The sequence below is a fragment of the Diplotaxodon limnothrissa genome, linkage group LG3 (genome assembly GCF_057381915.1).
Source record: "Diplotaxodon limnothrissa isolate DT_005_m linkage group LG3, D_limnothrissa_male_GT1.1, whole genome shotgun sequence".
Lineage (NCBI taxonomy): Eukaryota > Metazoa > Chordata > Actinopteri > Cichliformes > Cichlidae > Diplotaxodon > Diplotaxodon limnothrissa.
The window spans coordinates 43,377,485-43,403,179 of NC_140598.1; the positions used below are offsets into that span (position 1 = coordinate 43,377,485).

Genomic DNA, 25,695 nt, shown 5'->3' on the forward strand with positions numbered 1-25,695 from the left:
TATATTAATGGTTTAAATCACTTTTTTCCCACTTTATGTTGTTGCTTTTAGTTCATCTCTTATTTAGTTCATAGGCCACTTACAGCCTGTTTTGACATCAGGAATAGTTGGACCACTAAGACTGTTAGATAATTAACTATAGAGGCAAAAAACACCTTCAGGAGATTCTCTTCTCTTTCACTATAAAGAAAATTCTAAAAATTTAAAAATGTAACCTAAAAATGTCATATTTAATAAATCTTTAACATATAAATGTAAAGAAAAGCAAGCCATATAACAGCTCTGTTTTTCCACACTGCTGTAATAAACCAGTGAAATCCGTCACCCACAGCTCCTTAATCTGACACAGATTTGTAAAATTACAGAAAGGTAGAGGGAGCTTGTTACCCAAACTTTGAACTGACTGTTTCAATGACATTTAAAAAGAAGAAAATGTTTTGGACCCAGTGTTTTTTCTTTTTCTTTTTTTCTTAAACAAAGAACAAACACAGTTTCTTTGGTTCATTGACGGCAGCAATCCCTTAAGTATTGTCCCCAGCCCTCTTGTGGGCCTTTTAGGTACTGCAGTCAATTCAATATCATCAAAATAATTTGGGATTGGTTCCAAAATCAGATTTTCCTATTGAAATGTTCTTTTAAAATCCCAGAAGATTTTTTTTAAATTTAGATTTTGTAATAAATGTAAAAATGAAGACCGTTCAAACCTTTGGCTCAGAATTGTGAGGATTTGATATCCATGATCAGGGGTCGGCAACCTTTCTGATGACGAGTGCCATTTAAAATTTCCTCAGAGGTCAGTGTGCCATATGATTGCATTAGCAATAAATTTAATAACGCTCTATATTAACAGTTACACACTATATAGAACCACTTCATACAATTATATTTGTTCGCAGATGTTGGCAGCTATCAGCGAATAGTTATCAGCTATTTTGAAACAAAAAAAAAAGACTTTTTATCCATAACAGCAAACAAACAGTACAACAGAAAATACAAATGCTATTTATGGTCTCCTCACAACAATGATAAGAAAAATAAACTAAGCCAATATGGCATGTTTGATAATACAGAGATACACATGTTAATCTGATCTCTGGTCTCCCACTCAGAGACACAGGTCTCCGAGTGTCCAGCATTCAGACACATATGTGGAGCCAAATACTGTCAATAAGGCCTCTGCAATGTTCTGAAGACAGTTAAACTTGTCAGGTAGTGATGTCCAGCAGGTGAAAATGCAGCTCCATGAACACGCACAGCTGTGGATTCCAGCTGCTTCCATGTTGCGTTAACTGGCATTAACTCAGCCAGTTAATGTGAGACAAACCCAGCTGCTCATTAAAGATTTCTGGTTTGATCAGAAAATAAAACATTGGTCCAAACACCTGAAAGTCCCAAACATGCATTGTGTCTCGAGTCTACGGATGCATCCGTGTATCTCCGTGCTGATGCTGTGCTGAGCGGACAGCTCCTGAAGCTTTTGAAGTGTCGGAATGTGGAAAGCTAACAACGACCCTCTCACCAGTAGGCAAAGTTATTTTTAGCCAATTACAAGTTGAATCTGGTAGTTGGGGTTGTTAGCTAAGATACCGTCATTAAGAAGCGGCACAACTAATGTGTCTATGTGAGCTGATTTGCGATGTGCACCGCTGGCCTGGCCATTTATTTTTTGATGCACCCTCTCAGATTAATTCACTGCGTGTCGTGCCCAGGAATGGACTGGGACAAAAAAACAGCCTCTGGCATTTTGACTACAGACCGGCCCACCAGGTATTACAGTCATAAAGCCTTTGAATGAAAGCAAACACTGTTGTGACAGTGATGTACACTGTCTTGTTGGTATATGTATGATTTCTATACATTTTACATCAGATAAAAACTTTGGTTGTAAGCTTCAGATAATTATTTAATAACAGCGAGACATTTCAAAATGAGAATAAGAAAGTATTTCTTTGTGCCCCCTTTTCCCTGTTAATGCCCTACCTGCCCCCTGGCAACACTTTGCTAGACCCGCCCCTGCACAGTTACCAGCTGTCAGCTACATAAAAAAGGATCCTGGTGTTATTTGTCTCTCAGAAACAGTTCATAACTTCAACTCATTCATGTTAACTAAAAGGTAAACCTGTTTCTCCATCACCTGTTCAGCTCTGATGATTCAGTAAGGACATCTCCTGGTTTTATCTTCATGTTTCCCTCTCACCAGATAACCAAACCATATCATGACCAGCAGCTTTTACAGCTGTGGCTCCAGCAAACATCAGCTGATACTGGAAATTAATATTAAATACATTCTAACAATAGCTGATCAAGCTTAAACGTGCTGCTGTTGTTTAGCGCGACATCCGCTGGTTTCCTCTTTCTGGCACAAAGTGGGCGATAAACAAACGAGAGAAAAGCCGATCAGCTGATCATTGATCAGTTTCATGATTGAAGTAGCAACAGGAGAGAGAGGGTGAGAGGATGAAAGAAGAGGAGGCAGCTGCAGCGTAAAGATGCAGAATAAATCCAGCTGTGTGTCTTTTTCATTGTAGCTGAAGTCCGGGACAAACTGTTCCTTTTCAGCTCAACACGAAACGCGTAATAATTTCTCTGAATGCAGGACGATTCTGTCTTTTTACGGGACGGTTGGAAACTCTACTAACTAAAGTTCAACATCAGTAACATCATAGCACCCACCCAGCTGTATAGAAACTCTGTCATGCTAGCTAGTACGCAGTATGAGTTATTGTAACTGACTGTAAAAAGTCAGCACAACGAAAATAAACTCCACCTAAACTTTGTTTGTATCATCTGACCCAGACAGACTGCAGGTCATAACTTCTTACCTGAAGTTCAGTTCACCTGACACTCGGACCGGCAGCTGCCTCAGGTCTCTCCTCCTCCTGCCTCCCCTTTCTCTCATCCACCTGCTGGCCTCCACCACTTGCTAATGTTACTGAATCTGAGGAAGCTCCACCACAGCCACCACCAAACAACTAAGTTATTTTTACACACCAGCCAGCATCTGACCAATCCACCACCTTTCATTGTTTATACCGTTACAAAAAAATAAAAAATAAAATAAAAAATCATCAGGCCACCGAGCAAATGCCCGATGGCCAGTCCAGCTATGGTCGTGCCATCAGTTAACCCTTCGCGTGCCCAGGGTTGCCGACCCCTAATCTACCATGATGGCTAAAAGTTTTGGCAGCGGCACTGGTTTTGGGTTTCATAACTTTACAGTTTCATGTTTCAGAATTTAGTTTTTCACGTTTCTGTTCTAGTGAAGAACAAGTACGAGTATTTCATAAGCTTCAAAGTGGTTTATAGTCAAATAAGTCAAACTTATGCAGGGAGTTGGTGTTTCCAGTGTTGACCCATCTTGATGACAGTCCACTGCAGCCTTAGAAGCCTCACTGGGCTCCTGCTTGCCCACCTGCTTTTTAAAAAGAGGCCATGCTGAAGACTTGAGGCACTGATTAAGCAGACATCACTCAGGATTTGGCCCAGAAGAGAAGCGAACTACAGAAGAAGGGTCAAAACTGTTAACACTGACTCTTTGCATAAATTTGATTTATTTGCCACTAAAAGTCTTTGAAACCTATGAAATGCTTTTCAGTGGTTAAAGTGGGAGCTGTCATGTTGGGGTGGTGCAGCATGAGAACAAGAATTACTTAGACGCTTCATTCATAAACACATCAACAACAACAACAACAAAGAAGAGTTGCTCGTTAATGCTGCTCCTGTTCAGTTGTAGGAAACTTAGTATATTCACGTACTTAGAGTGTTTTTCTTTTTAATTTTAATAAACACCAGGTCAACTAGTTCTGCTTCTCCTGTTCCCTGTTCTTCCCGTCCATCTGCCTTTGTTTACTCTCCTGTTCGCTCCGTTTCTTTCATTCTTCATTTCTGAGGAGGTGAAAAGCCAAAGATTTGCTTACACTCTGGAAAGCCAAACATTTTCTCACTGGATTCGTCCATTCTAGAAAAAAACGAAAACAAAAATACACCAGCTTCCTCCAAATCCAAATATTATCCTGCTCACTACTCCTCTCAGTTGAAGAACTGTTTAATTTTGTGGAACTTGAATCGTTTTCTCCCAACACTCTCGTTTCTCAAAGGTCAGCAGGGCCACGCACGAGAGATTAACCACTTATTTGAAAGAAAAATATCAAAACGCAAACCTCATTTCTCTCCTTGGGCCCTCCTTCTGTGTTTACACTCGCTTTCTTGTGGTTATACACTCAGACAGGTGTATCTAAACTGAACCCTCCCTAACATAAACATATCCTCATCTTCTCCTTGCACATGCAAACAAACCCACCCACTCTCACCTCCGTCTTACTCAGATTAAAACCATCCTCAGTGGCTTCATCATCCGGGGCTACCTGGGGAAGTGGACCCTGATCATCAAGACCATCACCCTGGTCTTAGCCGTCTCCTCCGGGCTCAGTTTAGGGAAGGAAGGCCCTCTGGTCCACGTCGCCTGCTGCTGTGCTAATATACTCTGTCACCTGTTCACCAAGTACCGCAAGAATGAGGCCAAGAGGCGAGAGGTAAGCAGGGGTGACGCCGGTGTTGTTGGAGGAGTTATTGCGGGTTTTTGGGGAAACTTGACAGGAAAGACGGTCATCAAGAAAAAAAACCGTACAAGCAAAATATTGCAATAGCTAAAGACCAATAGTACAAGGCTGTTGACCTTTTACATTTATGCAGATAAATTGATCTGTTACATGAAAGTCCAACTTGGAAATGATATTTTAAACCACACTGGTTAATCATGCAAGTCTTAAATTGGAAGCAGACCTCAAAACAGGAGCTTTTTATATAACCTGGCAACTCACACCTGATAATTTTGGATGGGTAAATGGAATTAAGGAGATCTCTCAATGAGAGAAAAATAATGTGACTGTCCAGAATATCTACTCTCTTTGCAGAAATATATTTTTCACATATTCTCTAGTTTAGATTAAATTGATGGAAAAGACAAAGTTTCTGATTGAAGCTTTAAATTTTTCACATAAATGGGAACAGCAGTGCTTTTCCTGTACTGCCGTTATCCCTTTAATCTGCACGTGATCAAGTTTGACGGGCTTGATCACTTGATTGTTTTGTTGGGCAAGACAGTTGGTACAGTCTCTCCCTTTTTTTCTTGTCTCTACATGTAGGTGTTATCAGCGGCAGCAGCAGTGGGCGTGTCAGTGGCTTTTGGAGCTCCTATTGGAGGAGTCCTGTTCAGTCTGGAGGAGGTGGGTAGAGCTTATGATGCGTTTTCCACTGTTTTCTATCATTTGTCTGCAGATTCTCTGTATCTGTATTTCTGTGTCAGAACAACACCTGCAGTGCCGGCTGTTTTATTACTCCACAAATACCTGATTTGAATTGGGTTTTTAATTGCTTTCCACTTCCTGTGTAATTTTTTCGTACTGGAACGAGCACAGCGCTGGCAACAAGCTGGGACATAATAAATATGAGAAATTATTTGCAGTCTTACTTTGGGAAGCGAATGCATTTTTGGCAGCTGTCAAATCCATCTTGGGTAGAAACATGCTGAAGAGTTTCTGGAATAAGGAAACTGGCACTTTGATCACCTCATGGGGTTTCCCCAAAACAGGGAACATGACCAGTGTCTTTATAGAGCCGGCCTGGCCGTGCACTGAACTGATGAACCACGGTTAGTTTATAATATGAGATAATGTAATGAAAACTATTAGGTCAGTGTTGGTCTCACAAAATAGAGGAAAGGCCAATACTTGAGCATTTTGTTAATTAAAAAAATACTTGGAGTTTAATTGCCCATGCTGTTTTCTTTATTGGCTCTTTCTATCGCCCCACTCAGAGATCCCATCTCAAATAAAGAGTTGCTTAAGTCTGCTATGCTTATTAGACTTTCCAAGAGTTTTTAATTTCATTTAGTTTAAAATTGTTATTTTTGATTCAGTTGTGTCTAATTTGGTTTCCAGAGCTTGCTTTGTTTTTATTGTTTAAAGATGTTTAAAGATGAGTGAGATATTTGAGTCTCGCATAAACAGAAGCAGTAAAAGTTTTCTTGGGATGGTTGTTTTGACAATCTGAGCAAAATTGGAAAAAGACAACACTTTAAAAACGAGGAGAATAATGTCTTATTTTGTTTTAGTTCGTTTTGTAAATACAATTTTTGGTTAAGCCTAGTTTTTATATCTTTGTGTTTTCCATTCAGTCCAGTTGTAGTTATTTTGTTTAGGTTTGGGGTGAGGTGTAGTGAGGTGTAGTGAGCTCCGGCTTTGCCTCTCTCTCATCAATAAATGTCTCTGTCCGCCTCTCTCTCCTCCAGGTGAGCTACTACTTCCCCCTGAAGACTCTGTGGCGTTCGTTCTTCGCCGCTCTGGTGGCGGCCTTCACCCTGCGCTCCATCAACCCGTTTGGGAACAGCCGCCTGGTGCTCTTCTATGTGGAGTTTCACACGCCGTGGCACCTGGTGGAGCTGGCCCCTTTCATCCTGCTGGGGATCTTTGGAGGCCTTTGGGGGGCGCTGTTCATCAAGGCTAACATTGCCTGGTGCAGGCTTCGTGAGTAGCGGTGACATATCTGTGACGTATTTTTCTTTCCTTTGTGTCTCCAACCCATAAATTAACTTCTCCACACACCTCACAGGTAAAACCACTTGTCTGGGTCACTACCCCGTCATCGAGGTGCTGGTGGTCGCCGCGCTGACCGCCTTGCTCGCCTACCCCAACAGTTACACCAGGATGAGCGGATCCGAGCTCATCTCGGAGCTCTTCAACGACTGCTCCCTGCTCGACTCGTCTCAGCTGTGCGGCTACAAACAGGTCAGCCGATAAATCGCTGCATCAGGATACTGCAGTTTTTCACGTGATTATTTAACCTTGCTGAGCTATCTAATATATCTTTATATATATTTGTTCTTCTCTCTCGCTGCTTCCTTTCCCCCTCTTTCTGTCTCCATGCGTATCTTTCTTCTCCTCACTCGTGCTCGCAGCCAGCCAACACGTCAGACACAGGTGTAGATAACAGCCTCGCTGACCGGCCAGCGGGACCGGGCCTTTACACGGCGCTGTGGCAGCTGGCCCTGGCCTTGGTCTTCAAGATGATGATCACTGTTATTACATTTGGCATGAAGGTTTGTGAAGAGACACTCAGCGGTCCGCTTTGAACTCCTCATCAATGAGACATTTATTGTTATTCTCCCCGTGGTGTAACATTGCATGTAAAAAGCCTACAAAGGCAGCTGCCTTTAATATATCTGGAGCTACATTTGATCAAGTTTCCAGCGTTCATCCACTCGTGTTACCCATTTGGGAATTTCGATGGATGAAGTAAGTGATTCTGTAAATGGTTTTCTGCGATTCATATGCGATGTGAATCCCCGTCATGTGGCTCGCTGAGGAAAGAAATGAATATTGTTTTCTAGAAAACGCAAAAGTCCCTTTGGTAACGAAGCTAAAATGAATTGGCTGAAAATGCCTGTGGAAATGTTTTAATTAGAGACAATCTTGTCTGAGATGGTGATGTGCATCATGAGGTTCTCTGATGGGGAAAAGTTGGGAACATAACCAGCATCTGGGAGGGAAGGCCCTCTTTTTGACTTATTGGATTAAAAGCTAACGCAAACTGAACTGTTAGATGCACAGAGGTCTGGATGGATATTTTTAACTGGTTCTGTCCGTGCAGGTTCCCTCTGGTCTCTTCATTCCCAGCATGGCAGTTGGAGCCATAGCTGGCAGGCTGCTCGGCGTTGGCATGGAACAGCTGGCCTACTACAACCACGACTCGGTTATCTTTAAAGGGTGGTGCTCTCAGGGGGCAGACTGCATCACGCCGGGGCTTTACGCCATGGTTGGAGCTGCCGCTTGTTTAGGTGAGACATGGATGTCTGTTTCCTGAGTGTTTGCTTGATTTAAACCACTGTGTGGTTGGGTGGAGGGTGAGAAGGGTGTCGTCGGGAGGATTGAGAAGTGACAGAAGATACTGGACAGAAAAGCGTAAAGCAAGAGTGGCGGTGAAGTCTCAGAGGCTGTTTGGGTTTAGATTTAGGCTGTTTCGTAGTAATATTCTAAACATGCTCTTCTACCAACATCCTGAGTCTGACATGGAAATGTTTTAGGATATATAGAAAGCAGCTGGATGTGAGAAGGCTGAAGGACTCCTTGGTCCACACCAGAGGAAGCCATTCCATGAATCTTTGTGTATGACTTTATCTATCCAGTTTATTATGGTCTGTAAATGATTCGAGGTGCCTGACATTGCAAACAGTCACTTAAAGGAGCTTTACATTTTAATTTAAATCCACCCTTCAGTCTATCCATCCATTGTCCTTCCACTTGTCTCCTGAAGTCGGGTCACAGCGGCAGCAAGCTAAAATTTCCAGTTCCTCCTGAGGGATCCCAAGTTGTTCCCAGACCAGACAAGATATGGGTTTACCCCCCGATCTCGTCTCAGTTACGCATGCGCTGAAAACATCCAAAGGAGACATCCTTACCAGAGCCTCAATCCGCTTCATCCAGCTCCTTTCAACAAGTAGTAGTAGTGGTTCTCCTCTGAGATCCCTCTGGATGTCTGAACTCCTCACCCTGCCTCTAAAGTTGGCCCCAGCCACAGCAAGGAAGAAACTAATTTCAGCCACTTGTATTCACAAGTTTTCTCTTTTGCTCATTATCCGTAATTCATGACCATAGGTGATGGTTGGGGCATAGATGAAAGCTTCACGAAAGACTCGGCTCACTCTTCATCGCGACAAACAAGTTCATTGCACCAGTCCGCCCGTCCAACTGACACTCCTCCGTCACATTACTCGTGAATAAGATCCCAAGATACTTGAAGTCCTTTGCATAAAACAATCAGACAATCCACTATAAGCAGGCACCAGGTAATGGCAGGAAAGAAGGAAGGCCATTTTTTCTAAACAGGAAGAAATCTCAGGCTCTGTGACTGGAATCCATCTGCTGTGATGGGGAAAAACAGACAAAACACAACTCTGTGGAAGAGAGAATATAACAGTTAATAATTAAGAATGTATGAATGGATAGACGGAGTAGACGGGTGTCTGTCGATCAAAAACCAAAGGGAATGTGTGCAGTGTTTTCTTATATTAGTCCCCAGTGGAAGCATGAAAAACACGTCTCTTCACAGAGAGGTGTCTAGTCTAAAAACAGATGTTTAATTCTTCGCACAAGAAGAAAGTTTGAGGGTAGCGAGCCGCGTGTTTTATAGATCTGGGACAGAGTTTAAAGAGAGGTTTCTTGTTTCTGAAATATGTCTCTGTAATATATGCACACACTACACTTTATGATAGTGCTCATAAATAAAATATCTGGCAGTGAAAGAGATCTCATCTGATTTAAGAAAGCCAGAGATTTCATTCCCTTTACTACACTGTGGTTTGTCTCTTTGCATTTTCCTCAAAGTCTCTTTCACAACACAGGGCAACAGCATTTACACACAGGAGTCTCCACTCTTGACCGCCTCAGACTCTCATGTGCCGCTGTTATTCTTGTTCACAAGTCACCATTATGGGATTGTGCCATCGTAGCTGCTCTGTGGAGCTGTTTGAGCTGCAAACATTCAAACCCAGCATACGCCAGTACTTGGATCTCTATACGTTTACTTATTTTGCTGGCAAAATACATGCTGGCACTAAATACATTCCTGATGATCTGGTACAGCAATGCAAATAGAGATTGCTCGTAGAGCCAAAACTAAAACAAGGGTAGCTACTTTCAGTTATTACACAGTAATAACACACTGCCAAATACTCTGAACCAGCTGAGTGTCTAGATAGAAAATGCTCCTCCTTGAGTTTTCTTCCTGTGAACTTTTTCCCTCAAACAATATTTGATGACTTTCCCTGTACCCTCAATGACGATGTTTGACACCTCAGTGCGTATAAATAAAGACGTGGTTTGGCGACTTTTACAGATTTTTCCCAGGGGGGGGGGGGGGTTGCATAATCACAAACCACCTTTACTAATATCTGATGCAAATCCAGTCATTTATTCTTTAGTCAGGCCTGAAATATGGCAGAAACCTTTAACCTCCTAGGACCTGGAGTCCACATATGTGGACGTCGCAATTTGGGCTGTCTAGACCAAAATACTAAATTTCGCTCTACAAGGGCCTGATATCCACTTAGAAGGACATTATACCGCCACTGTTCTATTGAAATTTAAAATGAATGTCCTCTCATGTGGATCTTACTTTTCTCAGAAACAAAAAGCAGGTAAAAAAATAAAAATCTGGTAATTCTTTGTTTTTACATTCATCAGGTCCCAATCAGCCCAAATAGCAAAGAGAAATTAAAAATGCATGCCATGAAAGAGTTTGGCTCTTAGGAGGGTTCAGAGGAGAGCTTCTAGGGTCTTTCCTAGTAGGCTTTCAAAACATAAAGAGTGAAAAGGGAGTTCTTCCTTCTCACCATTCCCAAGTACTGCTCTGAAAATTTGGATTCTCTATTGTTCTGTGTTTTGGTTCTATGGTTACTACTTGTGTGTTATATAGTTTCTACATATACAGCATGAGTGGCTGGAAAGAAACAGAATTTCTACACGTGTGAGACTCATTCTGTTGTTGAAACAGCTGGATGTTATGTACATTTCACATGAGGAGAATCAGGTCAGGACGCGTGCTGCAGTAATCCTTTCTCACGTTTAGCACAAACAGCAGGAGGTAGTCCCACTTCAGACGCGTTCACGCCACTGGAAGGTGAGGCAGCCATCTGGATTAGCTAACAGTGCGCGCGCCACCCTGACTGCAGCTCGATTACTAATCTTACTTGTTTTTTGGAAAAACCTCTTGAAGTGATGAAATTAATCTTGTTAGATTTTTGTGGTACATAATCACAAAAAAATCATCAGTTAATAATTTAAATGTGTAGAAAAAAACAGGAAGAAAAGTTTTTAATCCTCTGAAAGGGGGAAAAAAAGGATATACAACACTCGTAATAAAGTCTTTGACATGCAGCTGTTTTGTGGCAGTTGTTTTGAAGAAAAGCACAGAGTTGAAAACGTAGCCTTGGCTTTCTGGCCACATCTGAGGTCGAAGATGATGATAATTGGATTCAGACTTTACCAGCTGATGTTAGTGGCAACAGTGTCATACAGAGAGGAGATGAATGGTCTGAGCTCTCGGGTAGAGAAATAGATGTGCCACTAAATGCCTCTGTAAACTCGATGAACAGCAGCGCGGGCTCTGTTATATGCTCACCTTATGTGCCCTCTGTTCTCTAATAGCTCTTTTTCTTTTTGCCTGCAGATGAAGATAAAATGAGTCAGACGGGAATTAAATCGCCTATTAATCTTGCTCGCCTGTGGTCTAACCTTTTCCATTCTCATATCTGCCTCCAGGTGGAGTGACTCGAATGACAGTATCTCTGGTAGTCATCATGTTTGAGCTGACTGGCGGTCTGGAGTACATTGTTCCCCTCATGGCTGCAACCATGACCAGCAAATGGGTGGCAGATGCTTTCGGAAGAGAGGGAATTTACGAGGTGACGTGTCTGCAAACGTTAATGAAAAGTGTCTGTCCCCTCCAACCCTTTGCTGTACAATAAGAGCGAGTTTGCGCTCTTTTTGTCTTTATTAGGATTCATGTGTTTTATTGTTTAGGTTTTTTCCCCCCTCCTTTTAAAAATGGAGACGTAAAACCTGCATGTTCTTGATGTTTCGCAGGCTCACATCAGGCTGAATGGATACCCGTTCCTGGAGCCAAAAGAAGAGTTTGAACACAGCAGCCTGGCGGTGGACGTGATGAGGCCGAGGAGGATGGACCCCGCGCTGGCTGTGCTCACGCAGGAGGGCATGACTGTGGGGGAGGTGGAGGTACGACTGCACATATTACACCTATGTTTCTTGGGAAGAGATTTGGAATCCTAATAGAGATAATAGAAATAACATTCGTTTCTTGGTTTATGCGCAGTCATTGGTGGAGAGCACGCGCTTTAGTGGCTTCCCTGTGGTTGTCTCTTCGGAGTCCCAAAGGCTTGTGGGATTTGTACTCAGGAGAGATCTGCTCATATCAATAGGTATGAATTATGCTCGTGTGTAAACAAAGATCTAGTCACAGGGTTGTTTTTTTTGTTTTTGTTTTTGTATGCAAAGCAATTTGGTTTCCACAAATCCCACTTTGCTCCTTTCAGACAATGCCCGCAAACGTCAGGATGGCATCGTCAGTGCCTCCCAAGTGGTCTTCACTGAGCACACACCGTTGCTTCCTCCCGACGCACCGCCTCCCCTCCGGCTGAGGTGCATCATGGACCTGAGCCCCTTTACAGTTACTGATCACACCCCTATGGACATCACTGTGGATATTTTCAGAAAACTGGGGCTACGCCAGTGTCTGGTCACACATAATGGGTAAGAAGAAACACACACACACATGCATATACTTGATTTTGTAATTAATGTTTTTATATCAAGTATTTAGTGTCCAAAGGGCAAACCTGCGCTGGATTTAGTCTCCAAAATGACTTATTGTATGAGCAGAGCCCTCTAGTTTCAAGCAATATTAACAAAGATACACAAAATGACCACACTCCCACTCCCGTAGACATTAAACTGAGATATGTTGAGGAAATTGCGCTTGTGGAGGAATGAAAGGAGTGACAGATGAATGTGTAGGAGAGCTCGGGGTCATTCCTCTGTCAGGTCATGCATCAAGGTGAGCGCAGGAGTCAGGGAGGGGGAGACAGAAGGTTAATGGAGTGTGTGGCAGTGAGGAACAACAGTGGAAATTCTCAAGGTGTTTTTCTGCCTTAAACTCTGAACTGTCACTGACTCCATACCATGAACTTCAGTGAGGACTTTGTGTTTTGTACATCTGCTGATATAATGGCTTTTGGGGCTTTGGTATGCACGTCTCCGTAATGGAAAACATGTCATGGATAGAGCTACAAAGCCTACGTGGTATTTGATATTTGCAAAAGCAACACACAGGGAAGCGGAGGAATTATGATGATGGCACGCTATCAATTTGGACGCATTGAAGATTTTCTTTTGTAGCTCGTGACACTTTTTAAAATCTGCGTCTTCAAAGTAGTCCCGCAGTGATCAAGGCTTTTGTAGTATGATTGGGAAACTTAGCAGATGATGTGTATATATATTTTTTAACTTTCTAACATGTTTCCTCTTTCACCAATAAACCTAACATGTACAGAGTATGCAGTAAGAACCAACACAGGGGAAACCGTAACCACCGTTCTGCCATTTAAAAAAAATAAAATAAATGTTTATACGAAAAATAACAAAAACTAAAACCATCGACAAAATGTGAAGAAATAAGTGACTTCATGTCCAAGACAACTGAGTATCGTACCAAAGAGATATCAGCTGCACTAGGGCTAGGCTGTACTTTCACGTAGTACCAAATAGCTAGGTTTCATTTGACGTAGACGTAAAGCGCGAAATTTGACTGGCGGTCGGAAGTGAAAAAGATAAGCGCAAAATCACAGACAGACAGTACGCAAAATGCCTATGTCCTGTTGTGTTTACGGATGCTCCAGTAGGTCGACCAGAGAAACTGATAAACGGTATTTTAGGGTACCAAAAATAGCCCAACGAAGAGGAGAAAAATGGAAAATTCTAACCGAAAAACGTAGGAAAAAATGGATTTTAAATTTACGTTTACAGTCGGGAGGAGCAGAGTCTGCCAATGCCCGTGTCTGCAGCGACCACTTCGTCAGAGGTAATGTTATGTTTGCAAACGAACTTATTAGCATTAGGTTGTCGTTAAATTCTCGTTTACTTAGTGCTTTTAAGTTAGTAGTCTAATATTGACTTGATTGGGACTATAGGCTGCCCAAGTGCTTTGGATGACGAAGAGTCGGAGGACTGGGCTCCGACGGTCAATCTCGGCTACGAACGGAAACCCAGATCGGAATCAGTTCTCAAACGAGAGAAAAGAATGAAGCTTAAGGCAGAACAGCATCGATGTGCAGAGGCGATTTTGGATATGCAACAGACGGCTGAGAATGGTTTACCTTGAAACAAACAACTGTCACTCTAACGAAGTCCTAAGGATGTGGCATGTTTGTTGACGTTAAAGCCGCTACCGCTAACTGTTAGCGTGTTTAAGATAAAGCAATATAAGAACAAACACTCACCCTTGCAAACACCAAACTGTATCCATCACGGAGACGTTTTGTTCCAAGGTTGTGGACCCACCCGCTGACAAAAAAATTGTACGCCTCCAGACTCTTGAAAGCTTTCATTTGCTGCCTAGTGTAGTAAGAAGTCTGGAGGACCAAGTAGTTGGTGATATCCACAGCCTCGATAGTAGGCAAATCCTTTACTTCTGTGGTGTATTCGGACATTTTCAAAGAATACGGATCACGTCCGATATATTTTTTAACTATCTGTTTATATCTCTCCCGAGAAACGGGGTCTAAAGTTGCACAATAGCTGCTCTCCTGACTCTCCACAGTGTCCTCCATGTTTACTTCCGCCCTCCACTCAAAAATCGCGCTGCCTCCGCACGTCATCAGAACCACGTGACCGCAACCCAACTATTGTACTACAACAAGGTGCATCAGTTCAAGATAACCTTTATTTAACTACGTAAGTCGTTACGAACATGTTCTTAAAAGTAAATCCCAGAGAACAACATGCATCCAAAAAATTCCTACAAAATCTGTTTGTGCACATGCTGCATCGTGGTGGTAAAAGCCAGTGACTTGGTCACCAGAGTGAAAATGGGACGGCGACGTCTTCGTGACTAAGAAAAAACGGAGCCGCAGCTGGAATAACTCTGATAAATTGGCCAAGTTTTGCATGTTAACAGAGGGATTTATAAATGCAGAGAGATTGGTTGCAACACTTGGTCTACACTGATGAGCGCAATTTGTCTGCAAGTTGACTCAACTGGTTGCCAGCTGGTTGTATGCTGGTCATGTAAGAGAAGGTTGCTGAGTTGTCTGTCATTTCGGAGTAAATCACCGTCCTCCAACAACTTCGTCTATGTTTAGGATGAATTGCTGTTTCAGGTCTGTGAGGTTTTGGCTGGATTTATGCAAGTACTTAGTATGATTTTCTGGGTATCTAGACAGCAACAGATTTGGGATTTTCACCGATTTGTCACAGTTAAGAGCCGCATTATCACAAACAGATTATAGCTTGAATCCATTTAAGTGCAAACTGATAAGAAACTCGCAGCAGACTGACTCGGTCTTATTGGGATTGCATCGTCTTATTGTCACTTTGAAGATGGCAACTTACTGTGAGCGGCCCCGGACTTGGTTCCTGCCTTTGAAGCGACCATTTCATCGCAAGTTCATTGCACATGGTTGCAATATATTCAACCACTGTTTTCCCTAGTGTGACTGCAGAATTAGAGATGCGATGAAGGATTTTATTAACTGCCCTCTGAACTCTCCCAGACTTTGCAATTACTCACAGGCAGTTGCAATTCCAACACGACAGCATCAGCAGCTTGGATTAGCTCCGTGCATTTCAGATCTGCATTCGCTTTAATATTTGATGAGCGCTATAATCTAACCACAAACAAAACAACCAGCGCCTGTAATCCTGAGTAAGTGATGTCTTTTTCTTCTCTTTTAGTTAGTTTTGTTCAGATGCATCATTAAAATGTTTTAAAGAGCTTAAATCAAACTTGGCCTCAGCTGTAGAAAACCTGGCATCAGTTCGGCCGCTACGAAGTCGACGCAGAAATTGGACTAAAGCTGCTGTTTGGTCATTCATTTGAAATGTGAGCTCTCAGGGATATTTAGCAAAAACTTTACTCTGTTCTAAAATCATCACTATCAACCACACCTCCTCCAGCCCCACTGAGGCCAACTTAGCTGAACAACACACTGTTCTTTTGTCTGTCGGGCCTTACATCTGTCTTCATAATGGAAAACTATAGTGTTGGTCTGCAGAATTACATTCAGCAACAGAAGAACAATAAACTTAATCAGAGTTGGGTTCATTTTTCTTCTTTCGGTCCGTCTCTCGTGCGCGCACGGTTGTTTAGATCGAGGTCTGACATGTTCAAACATGGGATTTTAGGAGTGGGACTGTGTATATTATGAATTTACAGTACATGCGGTGTATATAACAAAGGCGGTTAAACAAACACACGTAATCATGCAAAGTTTCTCACTTTGTCCTCTTGGCACACTGTATCAAGTTTTCTACAGTAACGCTCCTTTTGTGGAAGACCGAGTGTTTAGCCTTGGCCTGAGCTGCCATCAAGGCACAGAGCCACCTAATGTTGCAAAGAGCGAATCAAAAAGCGGCGTAGAAAAAGAATGAAGATATGAAATGTGAGAGGGAAGGAAAATAAATGTAAGAATATGAAAGAAATGTGGGTTTGCCAGGGGAAGAATTATGCCAAGTTTATCAGTTTGGATCACTGAAGCAGAGAAGGCTGGCTCAGCCCAACTAATTCAGGCAACGTATTCACTGTATTTGCTCAAATTAAATTCTGAGGGTGAGGATCTCATGCAGCTCAGAGGTTAAGATGCAGCGAGCTACAATGTTCCTGTTATTTCTCTCTCTCTTTTTTTAAATATAAAGGCTTAAAATGATCCAAAGTGTTACCTATAAATCAGTAAAAACATGGAGACAAACGTAAATTCTTTCCCTTAAAATCATCAGCAAAGTGACCTTTGAGCTACTTTAAAAAAAATGTTTTTTTCGCTACCTGGGGGACAATAAAATTTGATGTTACAACTTAGCACGAGCTGAAATACAGTCGAGTTGGCAAATGAGGTTAAAGAGGACTTCTCAGAATTTGTCATTGCAACCCCCGTGAGTTAGCTGATGTGCAAGAGGCTGTTTGAAGCAAGTCTTTTTAGACCTCGTGATCTAGTATTTATTGTAAATAAGCGCTCAAGGTACTTTTTACTTTAGTGTGGATCAAGTCACATCTGTAATGACTTTAAAAAACAAGAACTGGGTGCTCAAATTTGAATGTATTTTGTATTTTCTCTAATCCACACGGGGTCAAAAGTATATATAGTTGATGCCCTTTAGCAAGTTGCACCTCCACCAGGTGCTTGTGTTATCTGTCAACAAGCTTCCACAATAATTCTGACTGGATATGTGACCAATCTTCTTGGTAGAGTTGGTATAATGTTCATTTAAATTGGTTTCCTGCCACGGTCTCAGCTATTAAATGCACTTTCAATATCGATGTGGACAGGGATTAGGAAAGGCCATGTTCACCTGTTTTGATATGTGTTTGGGATCATTTACTGTTAGAACAACCATGTCCAACATCTAGCTTTGCTTTGAGGTGAAGTTGAAGAATTTGGCAGTATTCCTCCCCCATTATTATTCCAGCCACTTCGTGCTATTGCTGCTGCCATTAAACAGCCCAGAACATGATGCTACCACCACCATGCTTGACAGGTGGTGCACTGTTTTTAGGTTTGAAAGCCTCACCTTTACTCCTCCAAACATACCTCTCGTCTTTGTGGCAAAATACCTCAATCTTTGTCTCTAATTTCATGTCAAATTTCCAGTACATGGCAGGCTGGAGCTTTGGTGGTTCCTGGGTTGTTTCAAAATATTTAACCTATTTTCTGTCATCTGAGGGTAAGGTAACAGTTTGACGGGGTCTGGAACAAGACCCAACGTTTTTTAAAGTCATTAAAGGTGTATGCTGTACATTCAGTCCACCCTGGAAAAATAAAAGTTCAAAGAAATAATTCAAAGCCCCAAATTACCACGGCATTCATGCCCATGATGAATAGGTTTAAATTTGGTGACATCTTACTTACCTTGTACCCTAGATTGTCAAACAGCTGAAAATGTCTCAAAAGATGGGTCATTTCTAAGATGGATAATGTCACTGTAACTTCACCCACTGGTTTGTGGCACCTGAAGCTGAACTGTTTTGGGGGGGTCAACAGCACCGACAGCATCTAAACCTTTGTATAGTGGGTCTGTGTTACTCTGCAAGTTCACCAGCATGCAGTAGATGGCAGTGCATTTGTAAATACATACTTTCTTGGAATTGGAGTTGTGTTTACATTTAAATGATGTTACACACTAGGTTATGGTGTGTGCTTTCAAGGGATTTTAAGCAGCATGGGAGGAAAAATAAACCTCAGGTTTCACAACACAGCCCGAGACACAATTTCTTTTGCACTATTTTTGGATGCTTATTCACCTCTTACTCACATAGCATCCATTTGATTCTTCGCATGTACTTTCTGTATAATTGAACCACACAAAAACTTTGTTTTGGGTTTGATCCGAACACATCGTTATACTTGTAGTGTCACTCTTTGTCAGTGTGTATAACCAATTTATCCTTCCTGTGTAAAACCCCCTTCTTTACTGTTTCTTCCTGCTGCCACTTGAGTCTGACGTGTGGAGCAATAATTCAAACCAAGTTTGAGAGCAGAAGAGATGAAAATCAGCAGCTGTCAACAAAAACCCCTCAGGCGTGTAGCTGCTGCTCTTCAGCACAACAGCTTATTATAAAAGATCGGTTTAAGATTGACTCGCCGCCTGTGGGTAACTTTGTCAAGCATAGTGACTCCTGAAGGACACATTGGCCTCAGATGGGCCCAAAGTAGAATTTCTTTCTTTTCTGGGTTGGGCTAAACAGGGACTTAGAGGAACATGAGGGAACTAGAGGTACATAACAGGGGTGAGAAGGAGAAAGGACTGAAACTGGTTAAAGAAAGCTGTAGTCTGCTCTGCTTGGTTGGGCAGGATGAGGTTTTAAATGAAATGAATCACTCATTGTCTGGGAACAAAAAAGGTTTGCACACAGAAAACAGACCTTGAGGCTGTATGAAGTGCAAACTCTGGTGTCTGCGGTCCTACGAGATGTTAATTTTATCGCTCTCACCTGCAACAAAGGGATTTCCCCAGGCTATGTTTAGTTCAAGGTTGCCTAGTTAGGTGGAAGTCATTTTTGGTTGACTCGGTATTTGTTGTGTTGAAATTTAAAAAAACAAAAAACAAAACCTCGATCTGCTTTTGTTTTTCATGTGTCAGCTTAAGTTTATTTTGCAAAACAAGCCAAAACAACAACATCCTCACTGCCACAATGTTTTCATTAGACTTGGTTTTGCCTTGTTTTCATTTTTTTTTTTTTTTTGTGCTCAGATTTCTTTGATCTTGTTCTCATTTGTCAAATTCACATCTTCACGCGAGCATTTATGAATGAAAGACAGTCCTGTCACATGTGTTTCTCTGAACAGATGATTAAAGAAGCAGCGCTGGGATGTTTGTGTGGGTGGAAGAAAGATGTAAAAGCTGCTTGTGTTGGGCTTTTTTGTTTTGGTCAGAGGATGAAGTTGTTTACATTAAAGTGGACCTGTTAAGCTTTTCAATATTATCTGTTTGTTAAATATTTATATTTCATCTAAAAAATATAATATGATATAATTCACATACAGCTGCAGTTGTGAATGTTAATGATGAGGTCAGTGTATTTAGAAATAATCCCTGGGAGCTAGAAGATCAGGCTTCAAGCCCCTTTAAACACAACGTCTCCATCAAATGTTTTTCTATTTTTACCTCTGCATGATGTTGGTATAGTGATCTCACAGAAGCCCCACCCACCTGCTCTGGAATACTTCTGTTTGCTAGGGACAGCCAATCAGACGAAAGGTGGCTTAAAGGGCGAAGAGCTAAAACAGCCTCTTTCAGTAAGGGTAAGCTGAGGTTGTGCACCAAAGCTTAGGCTTTATTTGAACTGAGAATCTTACAATGCTGCTGTAGTAGGGACTCAGGATAAAAATCTGAATGTAATGATGAATATTGTTATGCTTTAGTCCAAAAAACAGTAATTCAGGGTTCTTGTAGACGTCTGAATTTTGAGACTGCACGGACTACAACTAAACTAAACAACTACTTGGCTGTCAGATCTCCAGCTCTGCATGTCTTTTCCATAACACAGTAAAATGTAGGCTTAAAGCATCAAGGATATTACAGATAAACAAAAAAATATAATATATTGTAAACAGTGATTTCGGTGCTTATTGGGGTGTGGGTCATAGGGGCGCCAGTTAAAGCAGAGATTTCCAGATTGTCCTGGAGGGGTGCATAAGCTATCCCTTAGTCAGTTGAGGGATCTTCTCCAGCATGTCCAGGCCCTGCTGAGGTGTAGGACGCATCCCAGTCAGATGCCCAAACCACCTCATCTGCATCCCTCTACCAGCTGTACTTGAATTCCTGCCAAATGACTGAGCTTCTCACCGCAGACACCTTCCCAAGGACGATGATTTCTGCCGCTTGTATCCACAACCTCATTAAGAATACTGGGGAGGTTGTCAGATGTTGTCTTTATGGGGGAAAGAGTTTAAGCTTCAGGGCTCCATACAGACCACTAACATGTGTCAAAATAGCGACTCTTTAATCTGATTTTCATGCTGGGGGAGGCGACGAAGCCACATCTAAGGAGTCGGGCGAGCTGTGAGTGGAGATTCTCATAGTGTGGCCCCAAGAAATCTAGTTTTCATCGAGCCATTTGCAGCTAGTTCAGCCCATTTCTCTGACTCCTCAGGGCGTTGCTGCCTCACGTCATCACAGATCACAGCGTGCATACAAAAACAGCAATTTCCTGCAACGGTTTTAATTGAGCGAGCGTCGTGAGCTGATGGTGGTTCGCTCCTTTCAGATGCAGATGGTGACTGGCATGTGAGGACATCTCAACGTTTAATTTGTAAGAAGAGGAATGGCTTATGCCATCTGTTGAAAATCATCTGTCGCTAATATGCAGCAGATTAAATGTCCTCGGAGCGTTGCGCAATTAATCGCCGGATGTCGTGGACGGCTTCCATTTCTCTGACCCCCCCCCCCCCCCCCCCCAACCCACCACCAGCACCACTGGAAATTAGATTTGTGTTAGCAGAGTCGTGTTGTTGATCAGTCACTTGTTTGCTCTGTGTTTTCATGTTGCTGTGCTCTGCCAGTTGCCCTGGCTCCGTTTAATAAAACTGAATCAACTGTGCCGAGATAGAGGGCCAGGCCTAAGCGAAGGTTTCTGCTTTCTGTCACTCTCTCTGGTTTTCCATGACGAGGTGATCAAAGAATGACTTGAAGTCATCCACTTTTGTTCTGCTTTTCTGTCTCTGTTTTCAGGAGGCTGCTGGGAATCATCACCAAAAAGGACATACTTAAACACATGGCGCAGATGGCCAACAGGGACCCGGACTCCATCCTCTTCAACTGATCTTCTCCGTCCTTCCTCTTCATCCTCGCCCACCAAATCACCCCTCTGTAGAGTGGGGTGAAGGGGGGGGGGGGGGTACACCAGCTTGTAGACTTACATGAAATGCACCTTTACCTCTTTGGCGAGAGAGAGCCAAGGAAGCTTGAGCTTCATTTGCACAGCTGACCAGAGAACAATGGAATTTATTTTCTGTGTAACTTGAAGGCAACTTTGGCTCTTCGAATGACGACACACACCACTGAAAAAATTTCAAGAAAACAACAAGCTGTCAGAAACAGTGACTCGTCCTTTTACTGACAGTGCTGGACCCGATATCATGAGGGAAGTAGGACAGAAGTAAGTCGATGGAATATTTCACATCTGCACCTTCCAACATTTTCTGTTCTCATTTCCTTCCTCATTTTCAAACCAGTGAGGAAACCTTCAGAGAACCCCAAAGGCCACTTCTCTCTCCTCTGTTTGCCATCTCGATTCTCACACCTGGGAGGAAGGGGGGGGAGGCAGGAACAGCTAATCCTCTGTTATAGGTGCTGACAAGAGGAGACGGGGTGGAGGAGGAGAAAATGAAGACATTGGGGAAGATGAAGAGCTGTTTTGGGAGCTCCGTGCCTGCCTCCGGGCCATCACAGCGAGCCCAGACAGAGCACTTTGAGCTGGGCTGATGGATGTGCAGACACCTCCCTCCCTCTGTGAGGTTTCCTGTAGCCGTGAGGGTGAAGGATCCAGGAGTGTGAGAACAGGATTGACTACACACACACACACACACAAGCAAGCGTACACTCCACAAAGACTTTCACGTCAGCCTGGGAACCCACTAGAAACATCTTTTCTTTTTCTTTTCTTTTTCGTCGTATGTTTGAGTTTTGTGATACAGCTCCAGCCTGGGAACTATGCAGCGCTGTCCTGCCATGCAGACAGTTTTGTTATGTTAACAGCGTATATAGTCATCGGAAACCATGTCATTCCTTATAGAAGGTGAGGAGCATTTCCAGGCTGTTGTGGAAGGGTTAAAAGAAAATCATGATGTGAATTAATTTATGTAAATGTAAAATTGTTCACTCTACTAAATTATTCCCCTGATTAAAGTTGTGTTTTGTCTTCTTTGTTTTAGCTCCTCATCACTTCGACTGATGTCTTGTTTGCATTTCGTACTCACCTGATCTTTATTTCATTTATTTATATATTTTTTAAGCTCCGATTCGAGCAAATCTCTCACTGAAACGTGTTTTTGTTTTCGTCGGTGATCAGAACACGAATTTTAGTTCTCTGAATTTACTTTTTTTTTTTTCTCAGTTTTTCCTAAAAAGCCAAACTGAAACTGATCCAGTGGAAAATGTCAGCTGCAGCTAATCAAAGAATCTTGATCAAAAATGAGAAACAGCTGCTGCTCTGGTCCTCTGAAATATAAGATTTTTTTTTTCTTCTGTCAGGCAATAGTGAGGTGAATCTTTGTTCTATTCAAAGACGTCATGTAGGCACAATTCTTCCGATGACTAACCACGCAAACAATTTTCAAATGAACGGAAAATGATAATTGTTCAAATTTAGTTTAATCAGGTTTGAAGCTGAATTTAGGCATTAACGGTGATGTCAAAGTATATTACTCCGTAAATGAATCTGTATGCCATTAAACCCACCTCAACATTTTAAAATAATTGTGTTAATTTATAAAATGTTCTCACAGGACTAAATGCATCCCATGGCCCTCTCTTCTTTATTTTAGGGTTTTGTTTTGGGTTTATCAGCATTTTAACCAGGTCTGGACTTGGACATGACCATTGCAGCACCTTGATCCTTTCCTTTTTCAGCCATTCTGTTGTAGATTTGCTGCTGTGACTGGGATCATCGTCCTGTCGGATGACCTGATTTCAACCAAGCTTCAGCTGTCAGACAGGCGGTCTCACATTTGACAGGTTCTGCGAAATGAGGCCAAATCACCAGCCCTCCACCAGCGTGCCTGGCGGCTGATGTGCTGTGTTTCGTTTTTGCCAAACCTGTTGCCGTTCATTACGGTTAAACGTCTCCACTCCACAAACGTCTCATCTGGCCAAATCACATTGTTCCAGAAGTGTTGTGGTTTATTCAGATTTATTATTTCTCCTGCCAACCTTTCCAAACAAGTCATATTTGTTCAGGCATTTTCTAATTTGACAATCATGAACTAACTGAGGCCTGTGGAGTCTGGCTCTTTGTTCTTTTACATTTTCTCAGAGCATTTCACAGTGAAGGATCTCAGGAGTGAGTTTGCTGAATGTTCACTCCTAAGAAGATCGCTGCTTTGTGTTAACACATGGCTGAATGCCCCTTATTGCTGATCAGTTAATCGAGTATATTTGATTAGCAGGCTGGCTGCTACGTACCAGTCATAGTACGGATTTCCCCCAACCCAGTTTATTTCTCCAAACTTATTCTTTTTTATTTTGCTTAGCACAAAATTATAGAAAGGAAACAACGGCTAACAGAAACCATTTTATGAGCTAACTGGTGTTTATTTCAAGTGTCTCATGGCATATTACATTAATTACAGGTTCATTCATTTCTTTCTTTGTTTTGAATTTTTGGCAGCTTTGGTCCTCCATACGAGTCTGAATGGAGAGGGGGAAGCAGCTCATATTATCTCAGACGTTATATCACCATCCAGAGAATAATATTATTCTGGGCTATTTTTAACTCTTTAGAAATTCAGCAGGTCAGTTTGAACTTCATGTGCTACCCTGTAAATGTTGGCGGCCCGGGACTCGTAAAGTTTCACCTCCTCTCTGAGCGCTTTGTTTAGATGGTGAATTGATTTTCTTTTTTCTCACAGGCTGCTCTCTGCAGCCAGTAAAAACATAAAGTAATGGTGAAAGTTTAGAGAAACCATCATGTGTCCTGGGAACAAGCACCTGCTAGAAATCCTGTACGTTATGTTGACTTAATGGGACTTTAAAATGGAACGAACCCTGTGAGCTAGCGATGTTTATTGAGCCTTCAGAAATACAAAGACAGAGATGCATAAAAATGTAATGTTAAAAAAAAAAAACACACTGGGTGAACATCTTAGAATTCATTTGGGATTTTTTCCAGTCCACACAGGATCGTACAAATGTACATGCATATAGATACATGTTCTAAAGTGTGTGTTTAACTATGACAATGCCTATTAAAATTCAGTTGTATTTATATAGAGCCAAATCTTAGCAATGGTCACTTCAATGAACTTAACATACAACTGACAGTTCTTTGTCAGCATGAAAGGGATTTGTTTGACAGCAGTCACTGACCAACATTCAGAACAGTGGAAAAGTCCAAGGAACTCGGGACGATCTAAGCTGGAGAAAGGTAGATTTACATAAAATAGGAAGATCTCCGGAGACACCCTCAAGGCTGGAACGCCAGCATCGCTGTCCACAGAGAATCGGCACCTTCCAGCTTGACTGAAATTTGCAGCTGCCCACATGGAGAAGCCAAATGCTTTCTGGAGAAACGTTTTCTCAGTCGAGACAAAGATGCAGTCTTTTGATGCTGTGTGGATCATAGAAAATCCAAAAAAACTTCAAGCTTTTGCACCCAATTCTTGTTTGTTAAAGGCAATGAAAAAGAACAGTTCAAATCAATCTTTAAATGCCCAAAATTACCATGATTTTCATGCCCGTGATGAATGTACAGCTGTAACCTACAGAATGCTTCTCCTGCTCTCACCTGCATCCACCAGAAGGATCTGGGAGGATGATTTACTCATCACTGTCCAGTTTTATGAGCAGCATAACTGCAGGGAGTGGTGAGCTCTGAGATCCCTTTATCACTCCGTGTATATCAGAGTCTGCAGCTCATCGAATTGCTCTCAGCACATTTATATAAGTGTTTAAAAATAGTTAAATGAATGCTTTTGTTATATACAGGGATGAGATGAGTGTCTCATTACCACTGTATTTTGGTTGGCCCACTGCTGCAGCAGCTTTATTGATTGTGATTGACCATTTCCTTTTAAACATCATTACCCTAAACAAGATCATCGCCATGATGATGATGATGATGGTGATTTAAACTCTAAAATCAGCCTGATTGAAACATAAAAGCACCAGCGTTCATCTACGTCACGTCCCACCTGACTCTGGCGTGGTACATCCCCTGCCAGTATTTGGACGGATCTGTATCGATGCATCTGTTTCCAATTGAGCTGTAAGAGAAACTTGCTGCTTGCTTGCTTTTTGATTTCTTTTTATGAGCTGGTGCCAGAGAGACGGCAGGTTCGAAGCTCCTACCATTTCAGTTAATTTAACATGCTGGTCACTGATAATGAGCTTCGATTTGCCTGCAAAATAGTGCAGAATAGACACATACAGGGGATCACACCAGAGAAACGGGCATTTAATGACCAGAAAATGAACTGTAGACTTTAATTCTAAGCACGGAGACCTCGTTACTGATTATTTCATGGCTTAGATGCAAAAAGTGACTCATTTTGGACAATACACGAGTCCCTTAGAGTAATTATGCATTACCTTTCTAAAGGATTTTGGCTAATACATGGTTGTAGCTTGGTTTACCTCTGCATATATAAGCTGGTGTGGATGATTGATGTTGGAGGCATATATAGTGTTGGATGGTAAC

At 42.1% G+C, this 25,695-nt stretch overlaps 1 protein-coding gene across 1 annotated transcript in view; it reads left to right on the forward strand.

The window, feature by feature from the left end:
• Positions 1–22,175, forward strand: part of clcn5b (Cl-/H+ antiporter 5b) — a 43,959-nt gene extending 21,784 nt beyond the window's left edge. The window contains exons 7-17 of the mRNA XM_085349415.1: positions 4,326–4,532; positions 5,145–5,225; positions 6,290–6,524; positions 6,610–6,785; positions 6,956–7,096; positions 7,648–7,834; positions 11,316–11,458; positions 11,640–11,789; positions 11,887–11,992; positions 12,107–12,323; positions 21,012–22,175. Of these exons, the coding sequence (XP_085205541.1) occupies positions 4,326–4,532; positions 5,145–5,225; positions 6,290–6,524; positions 6,610–6,785; positions 6,956–7,096; positions 7,648–7,834; positions 11,316–11,458; positions 11,640–11,789; positions 11,887–11,992; positions 12,107–12,323; positions 21,012–21,102 (1,734 nt within the window). The 3' untranslated portion in view covers positions 21,103–22,175. The remainder of the gene's footprint in view (positions 1–4,325; positions 4,533–5,144; positions 5,226–6,289; positions 6,525–6,609; positions 6,786–6,955; positions 7,097–7,647; positions 7,835–11,315; positions 11,459–11,639; positions 11,790–11,886; positions 11,993–12,106; positions 12,324–21,011) is intronic.
• Positions 22,176–25,695: the final 3,520 nt, after the last annotated feature.